This window comes from Lutra lutra, chromosome 10, assembly GCF_902655055.1.
Source record: "Lutra lutra chromosome 10, mLutLut1.2, whole genome shotgun sequence".
Lineage (NCBI taxonomy): Eukaryota > Metazoa > Chordata > Mammalia > Carnivora > Mustelidae > Lutra > Lutra lutra.
The window spans coordinates 80,278,833-80,295,434 of record NC_062287.1 but is presented as its reverse complement, the minus strand read 5'-3'; the positions used below and the strand labels follow the sequence as shown (position 1 = coordinate 80,295,434).

Below are 16,602 nucleotides of genomic sequence, written 5' to 3'. Positions count from 1 at the left end.
TACGATCTGCAAAACAGCTTAAATTTAAAAACATTATGTATTTTATAGAGAGAAAGAGTGCGAGTGCAGTGCACATGAGTGGGGGAAGGGACAGAGGGATAGAGAGAATCTCAAGCAGACTCCCATGATCCTGAGACCGTCACCTGGGTCAAAATCAAAAGTTGGCTGTTTGACCAACTGAACCCCAAACAGCTTAAATTCTTGCAGATGTAGGGAGGATAAAAATTCAGTAGCTCACCGTGTGCTAATGGTAGCAGTAAGTTCTTGGGGTCGGGGTAGCAGTGGGGTCATCTAAATCTACACAGGATAGAGTCTTCTACCATGAATAAACTTGATCAAATCATTGGGGGCAAGAGATTAGTTATTTTTGATTCTCTGTTTATCTATAGACAGAGCCTTACTCTAGATTAGGGGTGGCAAACTCAAAGGCAGGCAGGGCTCCTGCAGGTCTGAGCGGGGGTGGGGGGACCACACATGATTTGTGCAACTGGAGTGTGAGCACATGCTCTCTTCAAGCGGCAGCCTCCACTTACACCAAACAGGCTCCTGGCATGCAGGATGGAGTCTCAGTTGTTGCCAAATTTGATTTTTCAAGAAAAGCCAGATCCATATTTAATGTAAAATCTCCCAGTTTTTTAGTGTTGACAACTAATTCTTTTCTTTCAACATCCTGTGGGCCAACCAAAACATATCTGAATACAGCCTGTGTGCTACCAGTTTTGCAACCTTTGGATTTTAAAGGTCCTTTTCATTCCCAGTGCCCTCTGCTCTGTGAGCCCAAGAATAATTATATACATCCCGCACGAGGGTTCACCCTACAGTTTAGAAATACACTCATACCCCCCACTTCCAAATAAGTGTTTCCTGTTGTTAGAGTTTCATTATCCATAATGAATGTTACCTCCCAGGCAATTCTTATGCAAACAGCTTCTTATTCCAAAGTTAAAATCAAATACATTTCCTGTCCTTGCCGAAGTGCATAGACCTAATTTTCTGCATATTAGTTTTATCTTTTTTAACACAGCTGGTGGCTGGTTTCAGTTCCCCAGGGCCCTATTTTTTTTTTTTTTTTTTTGCACCAAGTCTTGGGCAGTAAAACTTTAATGAACTTCACATTTATAAAAGTTTTGGAGAAACATGGTCTTCCATGCTACCTGCTATGAATTGAAGGGCATTCTCCCCAAAATCAAATGTTGAAGCCCTGACCATCAACGTGACTGGATTTGGAGATGGAGCCTTTAAGAAGGTGATTATGTTAAATGAAGTCTTAAGATTAGGGCCCTTCTCCAACAGGACTGCTGTCCTTATAAGAAGAGGAAGAGATACCAGCAGTGCAGGGACAGACAGGAAAGGCCATGTGAGAACCCAGTGAGAGAGTGGCCATCTCCACGTCAGGAAGAGAGCTCGCACTGAAACAAAACCTGCAGCCACCTTCCTCTTGGACATCTGGTTTTCAGAAGTCTGAGGAAATGACTTTCTGTTGTTTAAGCTACCGAGTCTATAGTATTCTGTTATGGCAGCCCTAGGAAACTAACCTGCCATCTATAACTAGCCTGGCTTTGATGTCTGATGTCTTTTGGATTTTAGGATCCTTTAAAATCTCAGTTATTCTCAGAGAAATCCCACTTTTAGACATGTCTTCTCATCTGACTTCCTGCTCAGGGCATTATGAGAATTTTGTTATCTCCAATCAAAAGAGTCTCTTCCTTCTGGGAAATATACCAAACTTTATACTCAGTGGCAGGATACAAACTCTTTGGTAACTCACCCATAAAATGTGAGATAAAGGAAACCGATCCTTTTCCCAAGTTTTAAAACTTGTCCTCGTTTGTCAGATGCTCCTGTGAGTCGTACTATGCCTACTTTCTTGAGGGCAGAGAGCCACTTGTAGGCATGTTCATCATTTTTTAAAACATCTTCAAAATCCAGTGTGGGTAGCTGGAGCTCGGCGCCCCAGTACTGACATTCTGTGAATAAGAAAAGAAACCAGATGAGATTACATTGTTTCTATATAAAATGAGAACCTCAGAGAAGGGACTAGTTCATTGAAGTTGAGCTTTCATTTCTCGTGGGATTTACGGAATTTCAGTCATACTCGAATTGCTCAAGCTACTAACTTTTCTTCCCTGGGGCCATGCCAGTTTACTATATACCTCCTGCCTACCACTGCCAAACCCATGACAGGTATATATTCACTAAGCTCATTTGTCGAGAGAATGTTTAGCTCATGGATAGCTCTTGAGCTATACATCCGTAGGGCTTCTTTGCCTGGACTCTGCTTAGAAACGTCTCTACTGAGATACTGTGTATTTTAATGGCCATGTCACATTGTTCAACTCCAAATAGATGATAAAATCTGGATGATGGACTGAGAATAGTATATGCACATTCCTAGAGGTGGGAGGAGTGTTTGCCTTGGTGGGTACAGCTCCGTCTTCCTCTTATTTCACCTGATCAGAAGCTTTCTCTGAGGTCAAATCATTCTTTGGAGTAAAAACAAAACAAAACAAAAAAACCTATCCATGGGGAAGATAAGATGAAAGGTGTGCTCCTGGGATGCATAGAAAATGCATTTTGCATAGATCCTTTGATGACAACATGACCGTAGATGAAGTCAAGTGCTTTCATTAGCTTTCTGATTCCTCATGATCAAATGCTCATGAGAAAAGTTTACTTGAAGAAACAGAAAGGAAATGAAATGGAAAAAATAATTTGCTTTGCAAACCGGGCTCTCCCCAAAGGAGGCAGAACACAGAGATGTCATTTTGCCAAGGGAAATAACTCAGATATTAACAACTGCATTCAGGAGAGACCTAGCTCAAGCTAATCCATTTGATTTTTTCAGTTTTAGAAGAAAGAATCTGCCTTAGGAAGGCAAATCTTCTGAACAAGTGACAGAATGAGATCTTATGATCTCAATGTCATCCTAAGCAAGCCTCACTTCTCAAACTGGGGAATATATGTCGTGTTATGGAAAACAGCCCCAAGCTCCCAGTTTAAGAATGAGGAATGGATCAGTGTTCCTGTGTAGTTGTTGTAGACTGGAAATCATTCCCTTCTCTTTGATGTCCAACAGGGATTTCTAAGGAGTCAGATAGTAGCAATAGATTGTGAAAAGATGCCTGCAGGTTCAGGAGGCCACCTCCTGCTCTCCCATCAGCTAGTTAGCCACCAGCCAAACAGCCACATGCAGCTGGTACCATATGGACCAGGATATTAATAAGGTCAAGAACGGAGGCAGAGGGGCCTGGATTTGAATCATTGTCCTGCATCTTGCTAGATAGTTTCTTGGTGTCCTTTCTGAGCCTCCATCTCTTAATTTGTAAAAGAGCCATAACTCTATTTACTGTGCAGGCCATTTGTTGATCAGGCAAAGAGCCTACTATAGTGCATAGTACATAGTAGAAAACCACTTTCTCACCACCTATAATAATAGTCGGTATTTACTGACTCCTTTCTAGATGTTAGGCACAGTGCTAGGTGCTTTCCATATGTTATTTCTTTTAATGTCCACAATAAAAATACCCACTAGATGCTTTCAGCATTCCCAAGTTATAAAGAAGGGAACAGCCATCCAAATCACACAGAGCTAATGATTTGCAGGGCAAGTTAGTCAAATCCAGACAACGGATTCCAAAGTCTATAATTTTAACAACTATGCATAAAATAAACAAGCGGTGCCTTGAAATACTGTTGTCACATGTATTTTTATGCCTTATGTCTGCATGTCCATCATTTATTCTGTCCCTTACAAAGGAAATCTACTAGATAAAAAAGAAAGCAAAGCAAGTTACACTTAGGACCACTTTGTCTGAACTTGTTCAGGTATGGGTATTTAAAGATAAACCTTGAATATAACACTGTGTGTTAATTATACTGGAATTAAAAAAAATACTACACTTGATCTGAGCCAAAAAGCCAAGAAATGATGGAATTTAAAAAAATGAAAAATAAAGCTTGGCTTCTGTTCAGGATTTTAGATGCAGAAAAAACATGATGAGTAGGTTTCATTGTACGACATTGCTGTCTACCTTTTGTGTAATGAACCAAGGCTGAAAAATCAGCTAGCTTCACTTCTTTTAATTTATGCCAGTGTATTTCAGGGCTCCAAGCTGGTTTGGTTTTACTTAAGGCCATTATCACTTTCCAGAGAGTGTCAGTGACTGTGAGTCAGGGAAGTAGAATACACAGATTGAAAAAACATTTTCCAAAATGTGAACGTTTTAAAAACTTTGAGTTCATATTTTGAGTACTTTGTGGCTTCAAGGAGGGTCTCCTTAGGACACAAACTTCATACATCTATAACATTTTTTTAAAAGATTTTTATTTATTTATTTGACAGAGAGAGATCACAAGTAGACGGAGAGGCAGGCAGAGAGAGAGAGAGGGAAGCAGGCTCCCTGCTGAGCAGAGAGCCCGATGCGGAACTCGATCCCAGGACCCTGAGATCATGACCTGAGCCGAAGGCAGCGGCTTTAACCCACTGAGCCACCCAGGCGCCCTATAACATTTTTTTAAAAGATTGTATTTATTTGAGAGAGACAGCGAGAGAGAGAGAACACAAGCAGGGGGAGTGAGAGAGGGAGAAGCAGGCTTCCCGGCTCGATGCCGGGCTCGATCTCAGGACTCTGGGATCATGACCTGAGCCGAAGGCAGATGCTTAACAACTGAGCCACCCAGGCACCCCCACTTATAGCATGTTTTAATGAGTTTTTGTTTCTATGTGATTCGTTTTCCCATTATAGGACAACACACACGTGCATACACATGTGCACACACAGTATTTTTTTTTGTTTTAAAATCGCAGAATGACTTAGGTTCTTTCAATAAACATATTACTCTTTCCATGTATAAAATTAACCATATTCACACTAAGACTCCAATATAAAGCAAGGCTCTCAGTACTACACACAGCGTAGTCTCTACCGTAAGTAATTTCAGATTTATAGGATTTTACTATCAGAGGGTGGTTACAATGCCTTTTATGTTCTGCAAAATTTCACCATTTTCCAGCTCTAGCTCTCATTCTGGCATGCCCCGGCAAGGACTTTACAGAAATCAGCAAACAAGGGCCACAGCTCGTTATAGAACCTGTGTCCTAATACCAACCACTTATCTGTTCAGTTGTGCTAAACGTGATTTTCCAAGATAGTATTCTGACTACCCAGTTTCTAAACTCAGCTTAGCATCCGCAATATAAAATATTTTAATTTGCAGTGAGAAATAAACTATGTTTCAATAAATCTACCAGTAAAATCACTTCATGTACCTGCACAGAAAATTTAACATTGAAAAAGTGATTTTGAAGCACCTCCCCTGTTCTCCCCCAACCACAGAACAGAATTGCTGTGGACTCAAGAGAAAACACATTGACAAGAGTAAATCATTTGTCAGGTGAACACATTAAAAGCAAATTTAAATTTTACACTTGGGTCTGGATACATAAACAGTATGGAAAATGACGGAATATTTAAGGCATGAACCACCCTTTCTAATTTAACTTACGGCCTACTAATAAATACTTCCTTGAACATGTGCTTCACACATCATAAAATTTATGAACACTCTACATGCTGGCTTTCAAGGAACGGTTTGTACAAGGTTTCCTTTTCAGCATTAGGCATCACATTCCTGGCTCTTGAGTTGTATTTCAAAAAGGGAAAAGACACAAAGCTCTTTGCTTAAAGATTCCTGAAGGCACCAGGTTGAGTTGCAATGTGTTATTTTGGATTTAGAACCTTCAGTCCACCTGCACTGAACTGTGCTCTTGGCTCTGAAGTAGCAAGTCTAATACGCTAATATGGCCGGCCAATCACCTACTATCTCTTCCTGTGAGTACTTTGCAGGGGTCCAGCCAAAATCCAAATCCGACCCTCGAGGAAGGAAACATGCCTGGCTGCTAGTAGGGCTTTGAGTCTCTTCCCTGGGCTAAGGGGATCCTGTCTCTTCAAATATTCTTTTACTTCTTCTCTAGTGAACTTGGCATATCTTAAGAATCTGATCACTTGTTCTCTTCTAGACTGAGATATTCCAGAAGCTGACCTGAGATGAGGATCTGAATGCAAGCAATGTATAAGGGAGGGATCCCTGGAAGAACTAATAGGAGGTGGGGAACTAAGGCAAGAAAGGAAGCCTCTGGAAATCATTTTAATGAATGGTGAATTGAACTGCTGGGCCTTTTGGCAATACTGAAGGCTGTATTTCAGAGTTGTCCCACCCAGGGGCAAGGGAGCTGGGATGCCCGGGCTACCTAAACCAACCCCACTTCTCTGGGCACCTTTGGACACCTTCTCCATGTGTTAGCCAAGGCAGAGAAACCCCTCTAGCCAAGTGGCAGTCTGTGTTAGAAAGTGGTGGCATGCACAGGCAGAGTACTGGGCAGGGGTGGGGAGGGGGATGGGCTTTGGGTAGGCACAGCCAGCCTCTGAGATGCCCTCCTTTAGGCTCTGTAAGAATGAATTAGATGGCTGTCTTCTGTGGCCCCCCAGCACTGAAACACAACTCCAGCCCAGTGCTTGCCATGTTGTGTTGAAATGATCTTGCACTTATTCCACACATACTTGTAGAAAGCCTTGCGATTCTTGTAATGAACTATAGAAATGATCCCTGAAAGTATAGTCTTGAAAGCCTTGCTAGTCTAAAGAGATCACATTAGTGAATAAAATTGATGTGATTGCACATCCATTTTGTGAAGGGAAAAGTGAGTAAGCAAGGAAACAAACAAATAAATACATAAGAGCAAACATTGTAGCAAGCACCAAGTTACTGCAAGCGGGTTGGGGAATCTGTTTAGACATGGCAGTTAAGAACCATCTAGCTAAAGAGATGCCTCTTAAGCCAGAGGCCAGGGTGTGGGAGAGGGCATTCATGCAAAGGGCAGGGACAGGAGTGTTTTGGCGGGAGGGACAGTAGGAAGAGGGGGAATCTCTTATCTTGCTGGGGGAACTCAGAGTCTCTAGGGCTAGAACCCAGGCAAAGAGAAGAGTGGCAGATGAAGTGGAAAAGTAAACAGGGTCCATCAGGCAGGACTTCATCTCTCTTTCTTGCACTAGACCACAAGTTCTTCTTTGCAAGGGATGGAGAGCATGTCATGTATATTTAATTCCTCAGATCTACTGCTCCCTTTTCCCGCTGCCCTCTAGCACAGAGCCCAAGGCTGGTACGCAGCAGATTTCCAGAAAACTATTATGTTCTGTATCATAAACAAATCTTTGCTTATTTTCTGATGGGGACTAGAGACTGGAGGCAATCCCTGAAAAGTGAGATTGTGTCTGAACACTCTTTAGTATTTTATTTTATTTTTTTATTTTATTTTATTTATTTATTTGACAGAGAGAAATCACAAGTAGGCAGAGAGGCAGGCAGAGAGAGAGGAGGAAGCAGGCTCCCTGCTGAGCAGAAAGCCCGATGTGGGGCTCGAACCCAGGACCTGGGATCATGACCTGAGCCGAAGGCAGCGGCCTAACCCACTGAGCCACCCAGGCGCCCCACTCTTTAGTATTTTAAAAGATAGAGAAATCCATAAAACCTTTGCCCTGGGTGATAATCCCACCAAACTCAAAAAGTCTTCTCAAGGATGTATAAAACACACTTCTAGGGGCACCTGGGTGGCTCAGTGGGTTAAAGCCTCTGCCTTCGGCTCAGATCATGACCCCAGGGTCCTGGGATTGAGCCCCACATTGGTTTTCTGCTCAGCAGGGAGCCTGCTTCCTCCTCTCTCTCTGCCTACTTCTCTGACTACTTGTGATCTTTGTCTGTCAAATAAATAAGTAAAAAAATCTTTAAAACACACACACACACACTTCTACACAAGTTTATGTTGCTTAAAAGGAGAGAAATATATTTTTGTTCTGGACTATTAGGTACTTGGCATATTCTGTATGCTTAGCCCTATGACAACAGTGGCTTTCTCGTTGGAGAATCCAAGAACACATGAGAAAATGAGGCAGGGACTCTAAAAGTGATGAGTACTTGAAAAGCAAGAGCTACCATTTATGGAGCCGCTAGGATTCTGGGTGCCCTTCTGAGCACCTGAGATGGATTAATTAATGTAATCGTCACAACAGCCCTGTAACAGAGGTCCTAGTATTGTTCCCATTTTATAGACAAGGTGACATAGGTGTAAGGATCTTAGATAATTTATAAAGAATTACACAGCTCCTGCTCCTCAGAACTGGGGAACCACACAAATAATTTGATTATTTTTTTTTTAAAGATTTTATTTATTTACCTGACAGAAAGAGAGATCACAAGTAGGCAGAGAGGCAGGCAGAGAGAGAGGGAAGCAGACTCCCCGTTCAGCAGAGAGCCCGATGCGGGGCTGGACCCCAGGACCCTGAGATCATGACCCGAGCCGAAGGTAGAGGCCTAACCCACTTTTCCTTTTAGAAGAAAGGAAAGTAATCACTTACGGTGCCAGGAAGGGAGATGATAAATTCAGACTTCCTTAGAGTTTCAGGGCAAAGAGAAAATTCAGTTTTACCTTCTGTTCTTATTGTGAGTGTCCCCTATGACATCCATGTAAAGGTTATGGAACACCCTCTTGGTCACTTTCAGTTATGTACACTGCACACATCTTCCTATGGAGCGGCACTTGCTGGTTCCAGAAAGCCCCAGTTGTCACAAGCTTCCTCCTTATGCTAAAATACAATCTACCTCTGTCACCTTTCTTTTAGGCCGTAATTCTGTGCACCATAATCCCACAGAATATGACAGTCTTGGAGATGTATATAAGGAACTGTGCTCTTTTTCTTTCTAAGTCCAAATAGCCTTTTAATTCCCCATGTTTTTCATGTCTTATGGCTTCCAAGCTCTGCCCTAGGCTCTGTTCTCTGCTCTCCATTGTATGATGTGTTCAAGTCTGCTGACACTCTCCAACAGCACTGATGTCTTGAACCAGACATAGTACTATAGATGTGGTCTGGCCCATGCCTGCATGGTGGGCTCGCTACCACATTTTCATTTATGCAACCTAAATCTCAATCTTATTTGGCTGTCTCGACTCTGTTGACTCAGATTGACTTTTCAGTCAATGAAAATGTGTAAAAATTGTCTGTCACGTCTTCATTTCCAAAGCTAGTTTATTGAGAATGTGTGAAGCATGTGTAGAGATGGGGATACAGGTTTGATAGGAACATTGTGTCAAAGTTAATAACTTGAGGTTTGAAGGTGACTCAAACCTGAATTCTGAAACTTCCCATCTGCAAGAATGTCAGAAAGTGATACAGTCTCTCAGTCCAGTTATGGAAAATGCGGGATGAAAGTGACTTTGCAGGGTTGTTATGAAATTTAAATGATATGCTATCTATAAACAACTTAACACAGCGTATCTGATTAAATCTGCCCATGAACCAGAGCAGCTGAACCTGACTGAAGGAAAACACACCATGATGACTGGTCTCATTGCTTGTCTACTATTGTCTGCCTCATTCTTTCTTACCAGCTGACCATTTCTTACATTCTCTATCCTCAACCCTTCTACCTCATCCTCCTCCTTATGCTCAGCTGACAGCTTTGCCTCTTATTTCAGTGGAAAAATAGAAGGACTCAGGAGAGAATTTCCATACATTTCCTCCATCTCATCCACCAATCTGCCTGTGTCTATGTCCTTCTTTATGGCTCTTGATGTTTGTAGACACACTTGTAAATTTATATCTTATACATGGTGTGTGCATATATATGTATTTTTAAAAATTATTAATATCTTTCTCTAACAGAATGTAAGCTCCCTATAGATAGTCTTTCTCTGTTTTGTTCAATACAGCATCCCTGACACCTAGAACAGTATCTGTTCCAGAACATGGAAGACACCTGAATATTCGCGGTATAAATTCAAAGTGCATGGGAGGTATCCAATAAATGACACCTTTACTAATATTAATTATTTCCCTGGATTAGCCTCAGACTGGGGAAGAGAGTCAAATACACAATGACTCTCCAATGTAATAATTGCAGTGACACAGAGAGTGAAGCCCACAGAAACTACAGCAACCAGATGAGAGCCATGGAATGGTGTTTACTAGAACAGATACTCTTTAGTCAAATCTTGGCCTTGCTACATTGTCTTCGCTATATTGTGTCTTTGACTTTGGATGACTTACTTAATTTCTATCATGTGTAAATTAGTTATAATATAATGCTCCTGTTATGAGGTTGTTGTTAGTATTAAATAAAACAATAAATATTAGGTGTTGAGCTCAGTGCCCGACATAGAGCAATGTTTTTAAAATGTGAGGAAGAAGATCAGCGAATGAAGCTGGTAGTTCAGACAGAGGTTGGTGGTGGGGGTAGTAAGATGGGGATGGACTCTAGATTATTTTGCTGATAGGGCTAGTAGATTTTGTTGATACACTGGATGTGTAGTAAAAGAGAGAAAGAGGAGTCAGGCATGATCCTGCTGCCAGAGAGATGGAGTTGTATCAACTAAGATGGGAAAGAGCGGGGCAGGATTCTCTAAAATCATCTGTTCCTCAGGGTGGCTGTTTTTCTTTGCTTTCCTCATTTTTTTTAATTGCTCCAAGCAAATCACTTTATAAATCCCCTTTTTGTTGTCCATTGTTGGCTTGATGAATTTATTCTTTTTTTAATAATCAGATTTTAGGAAGGACACATCTCATCATAAATACACATATTTTAGTCAATGAACTTGGAAAAGAACAGATTTTGATAGAGCAAACCAAACTTAGGAAATGAAACTTAGCTAAGTCACCTAAGACTGGTCTAAGTTTAGGTACAGTCCCACAATTCTTGTATAAATTGACTAGGGCTAATGTCAGAGAAAGAAATTGTTTTTTTTTTTTTTCTTTTTGATGAATTTATTCTGGGCTAGAAACTTCTATTATGCTCTATTAAAGTTAGAGCTTAGAGACTGTGCTTCCTTCTTGCATGAGCACACTGTTCTTTTTAGGGACCATCCCTTTATCTTTGATTATTGAGATTATCTGTTTTTGTACGATCATGAGATTGTAGCTACTTTGGGCCAAGGATTTTTTCATTGAAGTATTTAGCTCATATATGGAAAATATGTCCGCTGATGGTTGGTATACTCATCTGTAGCAATTCTTAGCTAATAGATAACACAGCCATTTTCCCCAAAGTTTGCTGATCACCCCAGCCTCTGCAAACATTTCTACATCCCTGATGGGAATTAGGTTCATAGTTGACCAGTCCTTTTATGGACTTCCTTAAATTTATTTAAGGAAACTATCTGCCATGTAGGTAAAATTTTGGCCCAGACTTCAAACCAATGTCTGAGCTATTAATATCCTTTTCATGACAACAATTCACCTCTAAGCCACTCTCATGTTTTTAGTCAGGAACAGAACATGATTATTCTCCATGTAAGGGAAACTCAACATAAGATGTTGTCATGTCACTGCTGTTTATTTCTTCTCATTCTTTCCCAAACACTATTTGCTATACCTCTGCTCCTATGTTTATCCATGTTCATGGTTGTCTAAATTGGAGGGAAAAGGGAGTAAGTACTTAGGTTTTATCATTTACTCTTCAAATTCCCAAATTGAGAGGTCTTGCCTTTTTTTTTTTTTTTTTTTAACATATGGAAAAGTGAGGTACAGGTCATTTATGAAACAGTCAAGTTCACAGAGCAAAGTCAAAGCCAGCTGTGCTGATTCCAAACCTGCTCTCATTCCATAACACAATGCTGTTTCACAGGTGACGAGTTTTCTTGACATACCACACTTCGCTTTCTCTCCTAACACATTCTAACAATTTTCCTTCTGAAAGATGCATGTGCTTCCATTGTTATGTTACAGCCTTGCACTTTAGTATTACCAGCGAAATGAGATCTGTTTTCGGGGCTTTCTTTCTTATCTTTGTCATTCAGCTTAAGGATAATATAAAAGTAAGGCAGAAGTGTTGGTAAAGGGTTTCACTGGGATGTGAGGTGGGCCTTACAGAATGGATAGGTGAAGTCTGGCCAGACAGAAAGAATGGACTAAGTGATCCAGAAAATAGGCAGAGTTTGAACAAAATCTACATGGTCATGGAGGGGGCATCAAATTCAGGGTTGACTGGAAAGCTCCGGTGAAGACTTAAGACTTTATCATGCTGCAGTGAGATAGCAGAGCAAAGGGGAAGAGAGAGGAAGGTGGGCATCAGGAAGATTACCCTGCAGGATTGTACAAGCAGGTGTGAACCAAGGCCACGTTATTTCAGTAATCTAGATATGAGATGATAAAAAGCTCCAACTAGGTTGTTGGCAAGAGGGACAACCCAAACATTTCTTCTATAACCTGTTGAATATCAATCTTCTCTGGACAATGTTCATAGGAACAGGCCATGTCCATAGAAGCCTGACAGCCAGAGGGAGTAAAGGAGAAAGAATTTCACTAATAGAATTCTGCATTTTTCATTTTAAGTTTAATTTCTTTGTAAACTGATACACTGTTCAAGAAAGTCAGGCCCCTCTCAGGGCTGTTCTCTAGTCATTTATATTGCTTTCGAGGGAGTGGTGTAAAGATGAAGGGAGTTTATATGAAAAGTGTGACAGTCCTTTTCACCCAACCTGGCATTACTTAGAGGTAATTAGGTGGTATCTCTATCATACAGATAAAGATTTTGGGGTATAGAAAAGTAAGTTGCTCAAAATTGCAAACCTAGCAAGGCCTAGGTTCAAGAGCACTCTGATTTTAGCGCTATATCGCTCTTTTGATTAAGAGCAAAGCTGCAGATTGAGAAAAATATAAAATTTTGAGAAAAATAAGAAGTTAGAATAATGAATAATAAATAATAACATAAATAATAATAAAATTAGTTTGAATGAAGTAGAGCTTAAAAATTATATTTTTTGATTTACTAAGTTGGAAATTAGACAAATGAACAGAATGTATAAATAGCACATCACTTTTTGAAACTTTTTGTTCCCCTACGGGATAGAAACATTGAAAAAAAAAATTTAACTTTTTCCATGGGCACATATGGAAGTTTGGGATTAGATTTCAAGGAAGAAATTTAAGTGTAATGAAAGATCTATTCCCGGAACTGAAGTTGTGTATTTCAGTGGTCTGCCATCTTGAAGAAACAAAGTAGAATCAGAAGTGAGAATAATTGTTTTTTTTTAATCAGTTGTCCTCTTTTTTTTTTTTGACTGGTGAATTTCCTGATGTGTAGGCACTAGCAAAGATGACAGGTTAAATATATAACTCGTGTAGGTTTGGTAAAAATGAAGCCAGCATATAAAGTAATCCAATTTTACTTCTTGAAATTGCCACCATTTGGAATTTTCTAAATTTATAAATTAAAAATTTGCTGTCCAGCTGCCTTATGCTATAAAGTCCATTCCTGGGCTATAAGAAAAAGCAAGTTAAGTTTGTGAGAAACTAAAGTTTTTCACTCGTTGAAGAAAGCCCACTCTACTTTTATTCTCTTTGGAAAAGAAAAGAGAAAAAGAGAAAGAAAAAGAAAAGGAAAAAGGAAAGGAAAAAAAAGGAAAAAGGAAAGGAAAGGAAAGGAAAGGGAAGGAAAACAATAAATTTACTTTAGTATAATAATAGAAAATTACTTTTCCAAAAGTAAAATCTTTAGTATATTTTCCTTAATTTTGGATGTGGTAAGTATACTGAGAAGACATGAAAAAGAAACATCCTGCAATAATTCTTCCTTAACATACATTTGCTTTAGGTTCTCAAATATCCTCAGCACCAGCTTTTCAAGGTCCTGTTTAGCATTAACTTTGGATGATGCAATGATACTTTGTTTTAGGAAGTTGTTAAGTAATTAAGAAATCATCTTTTGATTTCTTCAAAAGAATGTAATTAATGTTTCTTATTTTAAGAATTCTTAAAAGGAATAAGGATATACAGGCTTTTTTTTTTTTTTTTTTTTTTTTTTTTTTCATTTCTGTCATGTAACCAGTTGTAAAATAGATTTCTCTTGAATATTTATCTCTGAGAATGTGGTTATGTGTTTTCTTGCTGGAAGTATGGATGGAGATAGGGTGAAAGGAAGAAGTTTTTACTTAATGTTTAGAAGTGATCCCAAACTAGGCAGAGGGCTGTGAGAACAGCCTCCACGTCCGTGGCGTCTACCTTATGGAGGGCCCTGCAGGGCTTTTCTCAAGCTGCTAGTCTCCCACCTCGGATACACTGACGGGACAATCCATGTAGGGACCTTACACTCTTTAACCATTATGCCCCTTTGTCAAGCACAATGCAGACATTGAGTGGGCTAATAAATGACAGATAATTCGGAAAAAAAAAAGACACATTGGAATACATATGGCACAGAAGAATAATGAAGCAAAAATACCCATTTGTAAACTCACAGACATTGAAGATACCTGTATTCATTTCATCAACACCCCAAAGACATTTCTCTGGAACTCAGTAGGTCCGTTTCAGAGAGAACAGGCAAAACAGAACAGAGATTTGCTTCTTTTTTTTTTTTTTTAAGATTTTACTCATTTATTTGACAGAGATCACAAGTAGACAGAGAGGCAGGCAGAGAGAGAGAGAGAGAAAGAGAGAGAGAGGGAGAGAGGGAGGGAAGCAGGCTCCCTGCTGAGCAGAGAGCCCGATGTGGGACTCGATCCCAGGACCCTGAGATCATGACCTGAGCCGAAGGCAGCGGCTTAACCCACTGAGCCACCCAGGTGCCCCAGAGACTTGCTTCTTAAACACATGAAGACTCGGAGCTCGTCTCCCACCTGTGCATCAGAGTGTGAGCCTGGATAATGGTAGGTAGGGGATGTCGACTAGGTCTTTCTTGGGAAGGGAATACATTTGGGTACCTGACATGGTGGCTTGATTGTTCTGATGCAGCAGATTGTTTTGTTTTGTTTGTTTTGTTTTTAAATATTTATTTATTTATGAGATTGAGAGAGAGAGAGAGCATATGAGCCAGGGAATGGGCAGAGGGAGATTCTTCAGCAGACTCCCCACTAAGTGAGGAGTCCCACACGTGCTCAACCCCACAACCCCAAGACCATGACCTGAGCCAAAATTAAGAGTTGGACACTCAACCGACTACGCCACCCAGGCGCCCCCGATGTAGCTGTTTTCACAGAGCTTTTCCAAAGTCGAAAGGAAAAGCCCTGATCCAGTTGGAGCAGGCTGAGGCATCCTGAAAAAAACAAGCTCCCAGCCCTTTTTATAATTACCAAGCAATATATGAAGCAAATACCCTCCTGGCTCCATCCCTGACTTGCACGGCAAACTCCCACCTCTGAGGGTTCAAGGATGGGTCAAGTGTGGAGCAAGGCTTAGCAACATGGGTGAATTAGCAGTTGGAGTTAGACATACTGTGCTCATTACTTGCTAATTTAAAAAAATAGTGATTTTTTTTTCACAAATCTCTATAAAAATAATATCTGCACCAGATCAACTCTGTTCTTTGTGCCATGGGGTGGCTGGGTGATGGACAAAAATAAATAAATAAATAAATAAATAAATAAATAAAATTGAAAAAAATCTTTATTTTCAAGGAAATGCATAGCAAAGAAAGGGGGAGCTCTGCTACTCCCCTACTCCCCCTGCTATGTGAGTGACACAGAGATTTTTAGAGGGCCCTAACAGTTACAGGAGAGTTCTGACTCCCTCTGTGGCACATTCCTCTTGTGAGGCAAACATGATAACCACTACACTACGGAAATGGCACATTCCTCTTGAAAGAAAAGAGGGTTTTATAGCTATGGACCTATGGGTGGTAATCCAATTAAATGCGAGGGTTAAGATTTGCTTTGCTATATCGAATTGAGGGGAAATGTTCTTTTCTGACTATGCAGTATACTCAATCCCTGGACTGCTGAGAAAAGTGAGTAGACTGTTTCCATGGGAAAAAGATTTTCTTTGAATTATAATCTTTTAAACCTCAAGTTGAAATTACAAGTATTATTAAAGTCAGAGAACAGTACATAAATATATTAGTACCAACTCAAAAAGATAAGAAAACAAGCATTCATTCTGACACTGAATGTTAGTAAAAAGGACGAATATTTAGGTTCCTATGTATAAGATCATACGATATATGGATTTATCTCATTTTTAGTTCTATCAATTATATTTTGAGAATTTTGCATCTCAAAGTGAAGCACAAAAATGAGTGTATAATCATTTCAATTTGACATGGAAGCTAAAATACAACTACATTAATAAAATTCTTCATATTTCCAATGTCTTAAGTTTTCAGTTTTCATTCATATGTTTGGAAACATTTACATGCTAGGTTTCAATATTTAGCTTTTAAATTGGTGGAGAATATAGAACAAAGCAAGGAATCTCCTATCCTACTGGTCAATATATGTTTCTCTTGAATACAAATTCTTCCCCATCATCTCTGCTCCTTCCCTAGCTTAAATTCTCTTGTAGTGCCTCTTGTAGTACTATTTCTAGGCCATGCTATGGTTGCCCTGTTCCCTGTCCTGCTCCCCACATCAGCCCATCCAGTACAGATGACCATGACCAAGAAATTGCAACACGGATCTGATTGTTCCACCCTCTTTTGGAAGATAAATACAAACCTAGAACCAAAAGGACCTATTGGGGGAGGGGAGAATGCAACCAGAGAAAGAGGAAGCAAAGAAGATATTCACAAGTGTGTAAGCATTTGAGAAATTATATACATCTGGTCAAAATCAGAACGATA

At 40.0% G+C, this 16,602-nt stretch overlaps 1 protein-coding gene and 1 pseudogene across 2 annotated transcripts in view; both read right to left on the bottom strand.

The window, feature by feature from the left end:
- The window catches only part of BBOX1 (gamma-butyrobetaine hydroxylase 1), a 62,035-nt gene that overhangs the window by 32,399 nt on the left and 13,034 nt on the right, over nucleotides 1-16,602 (bottom strand). For both annotated transcript variants that reach the window (XM_047747275.1, XM_047747273.1), the window contains exon 4: nucleotides 1,769-1,967. In XM_047747275.1, coding sequence (XP_047603231.1) covers nucleotides 1,769-1,967 — 199 coding nt within the window. The remainder of the gene's footprint in view (nucleotides 1-1,768; nucleotides 1,968-16,602) is intronic.
- LOC125080321 (uncharacterized) lies at nucleotides 3,805-3,930 on the bottom strand (annotated as a pseudogene).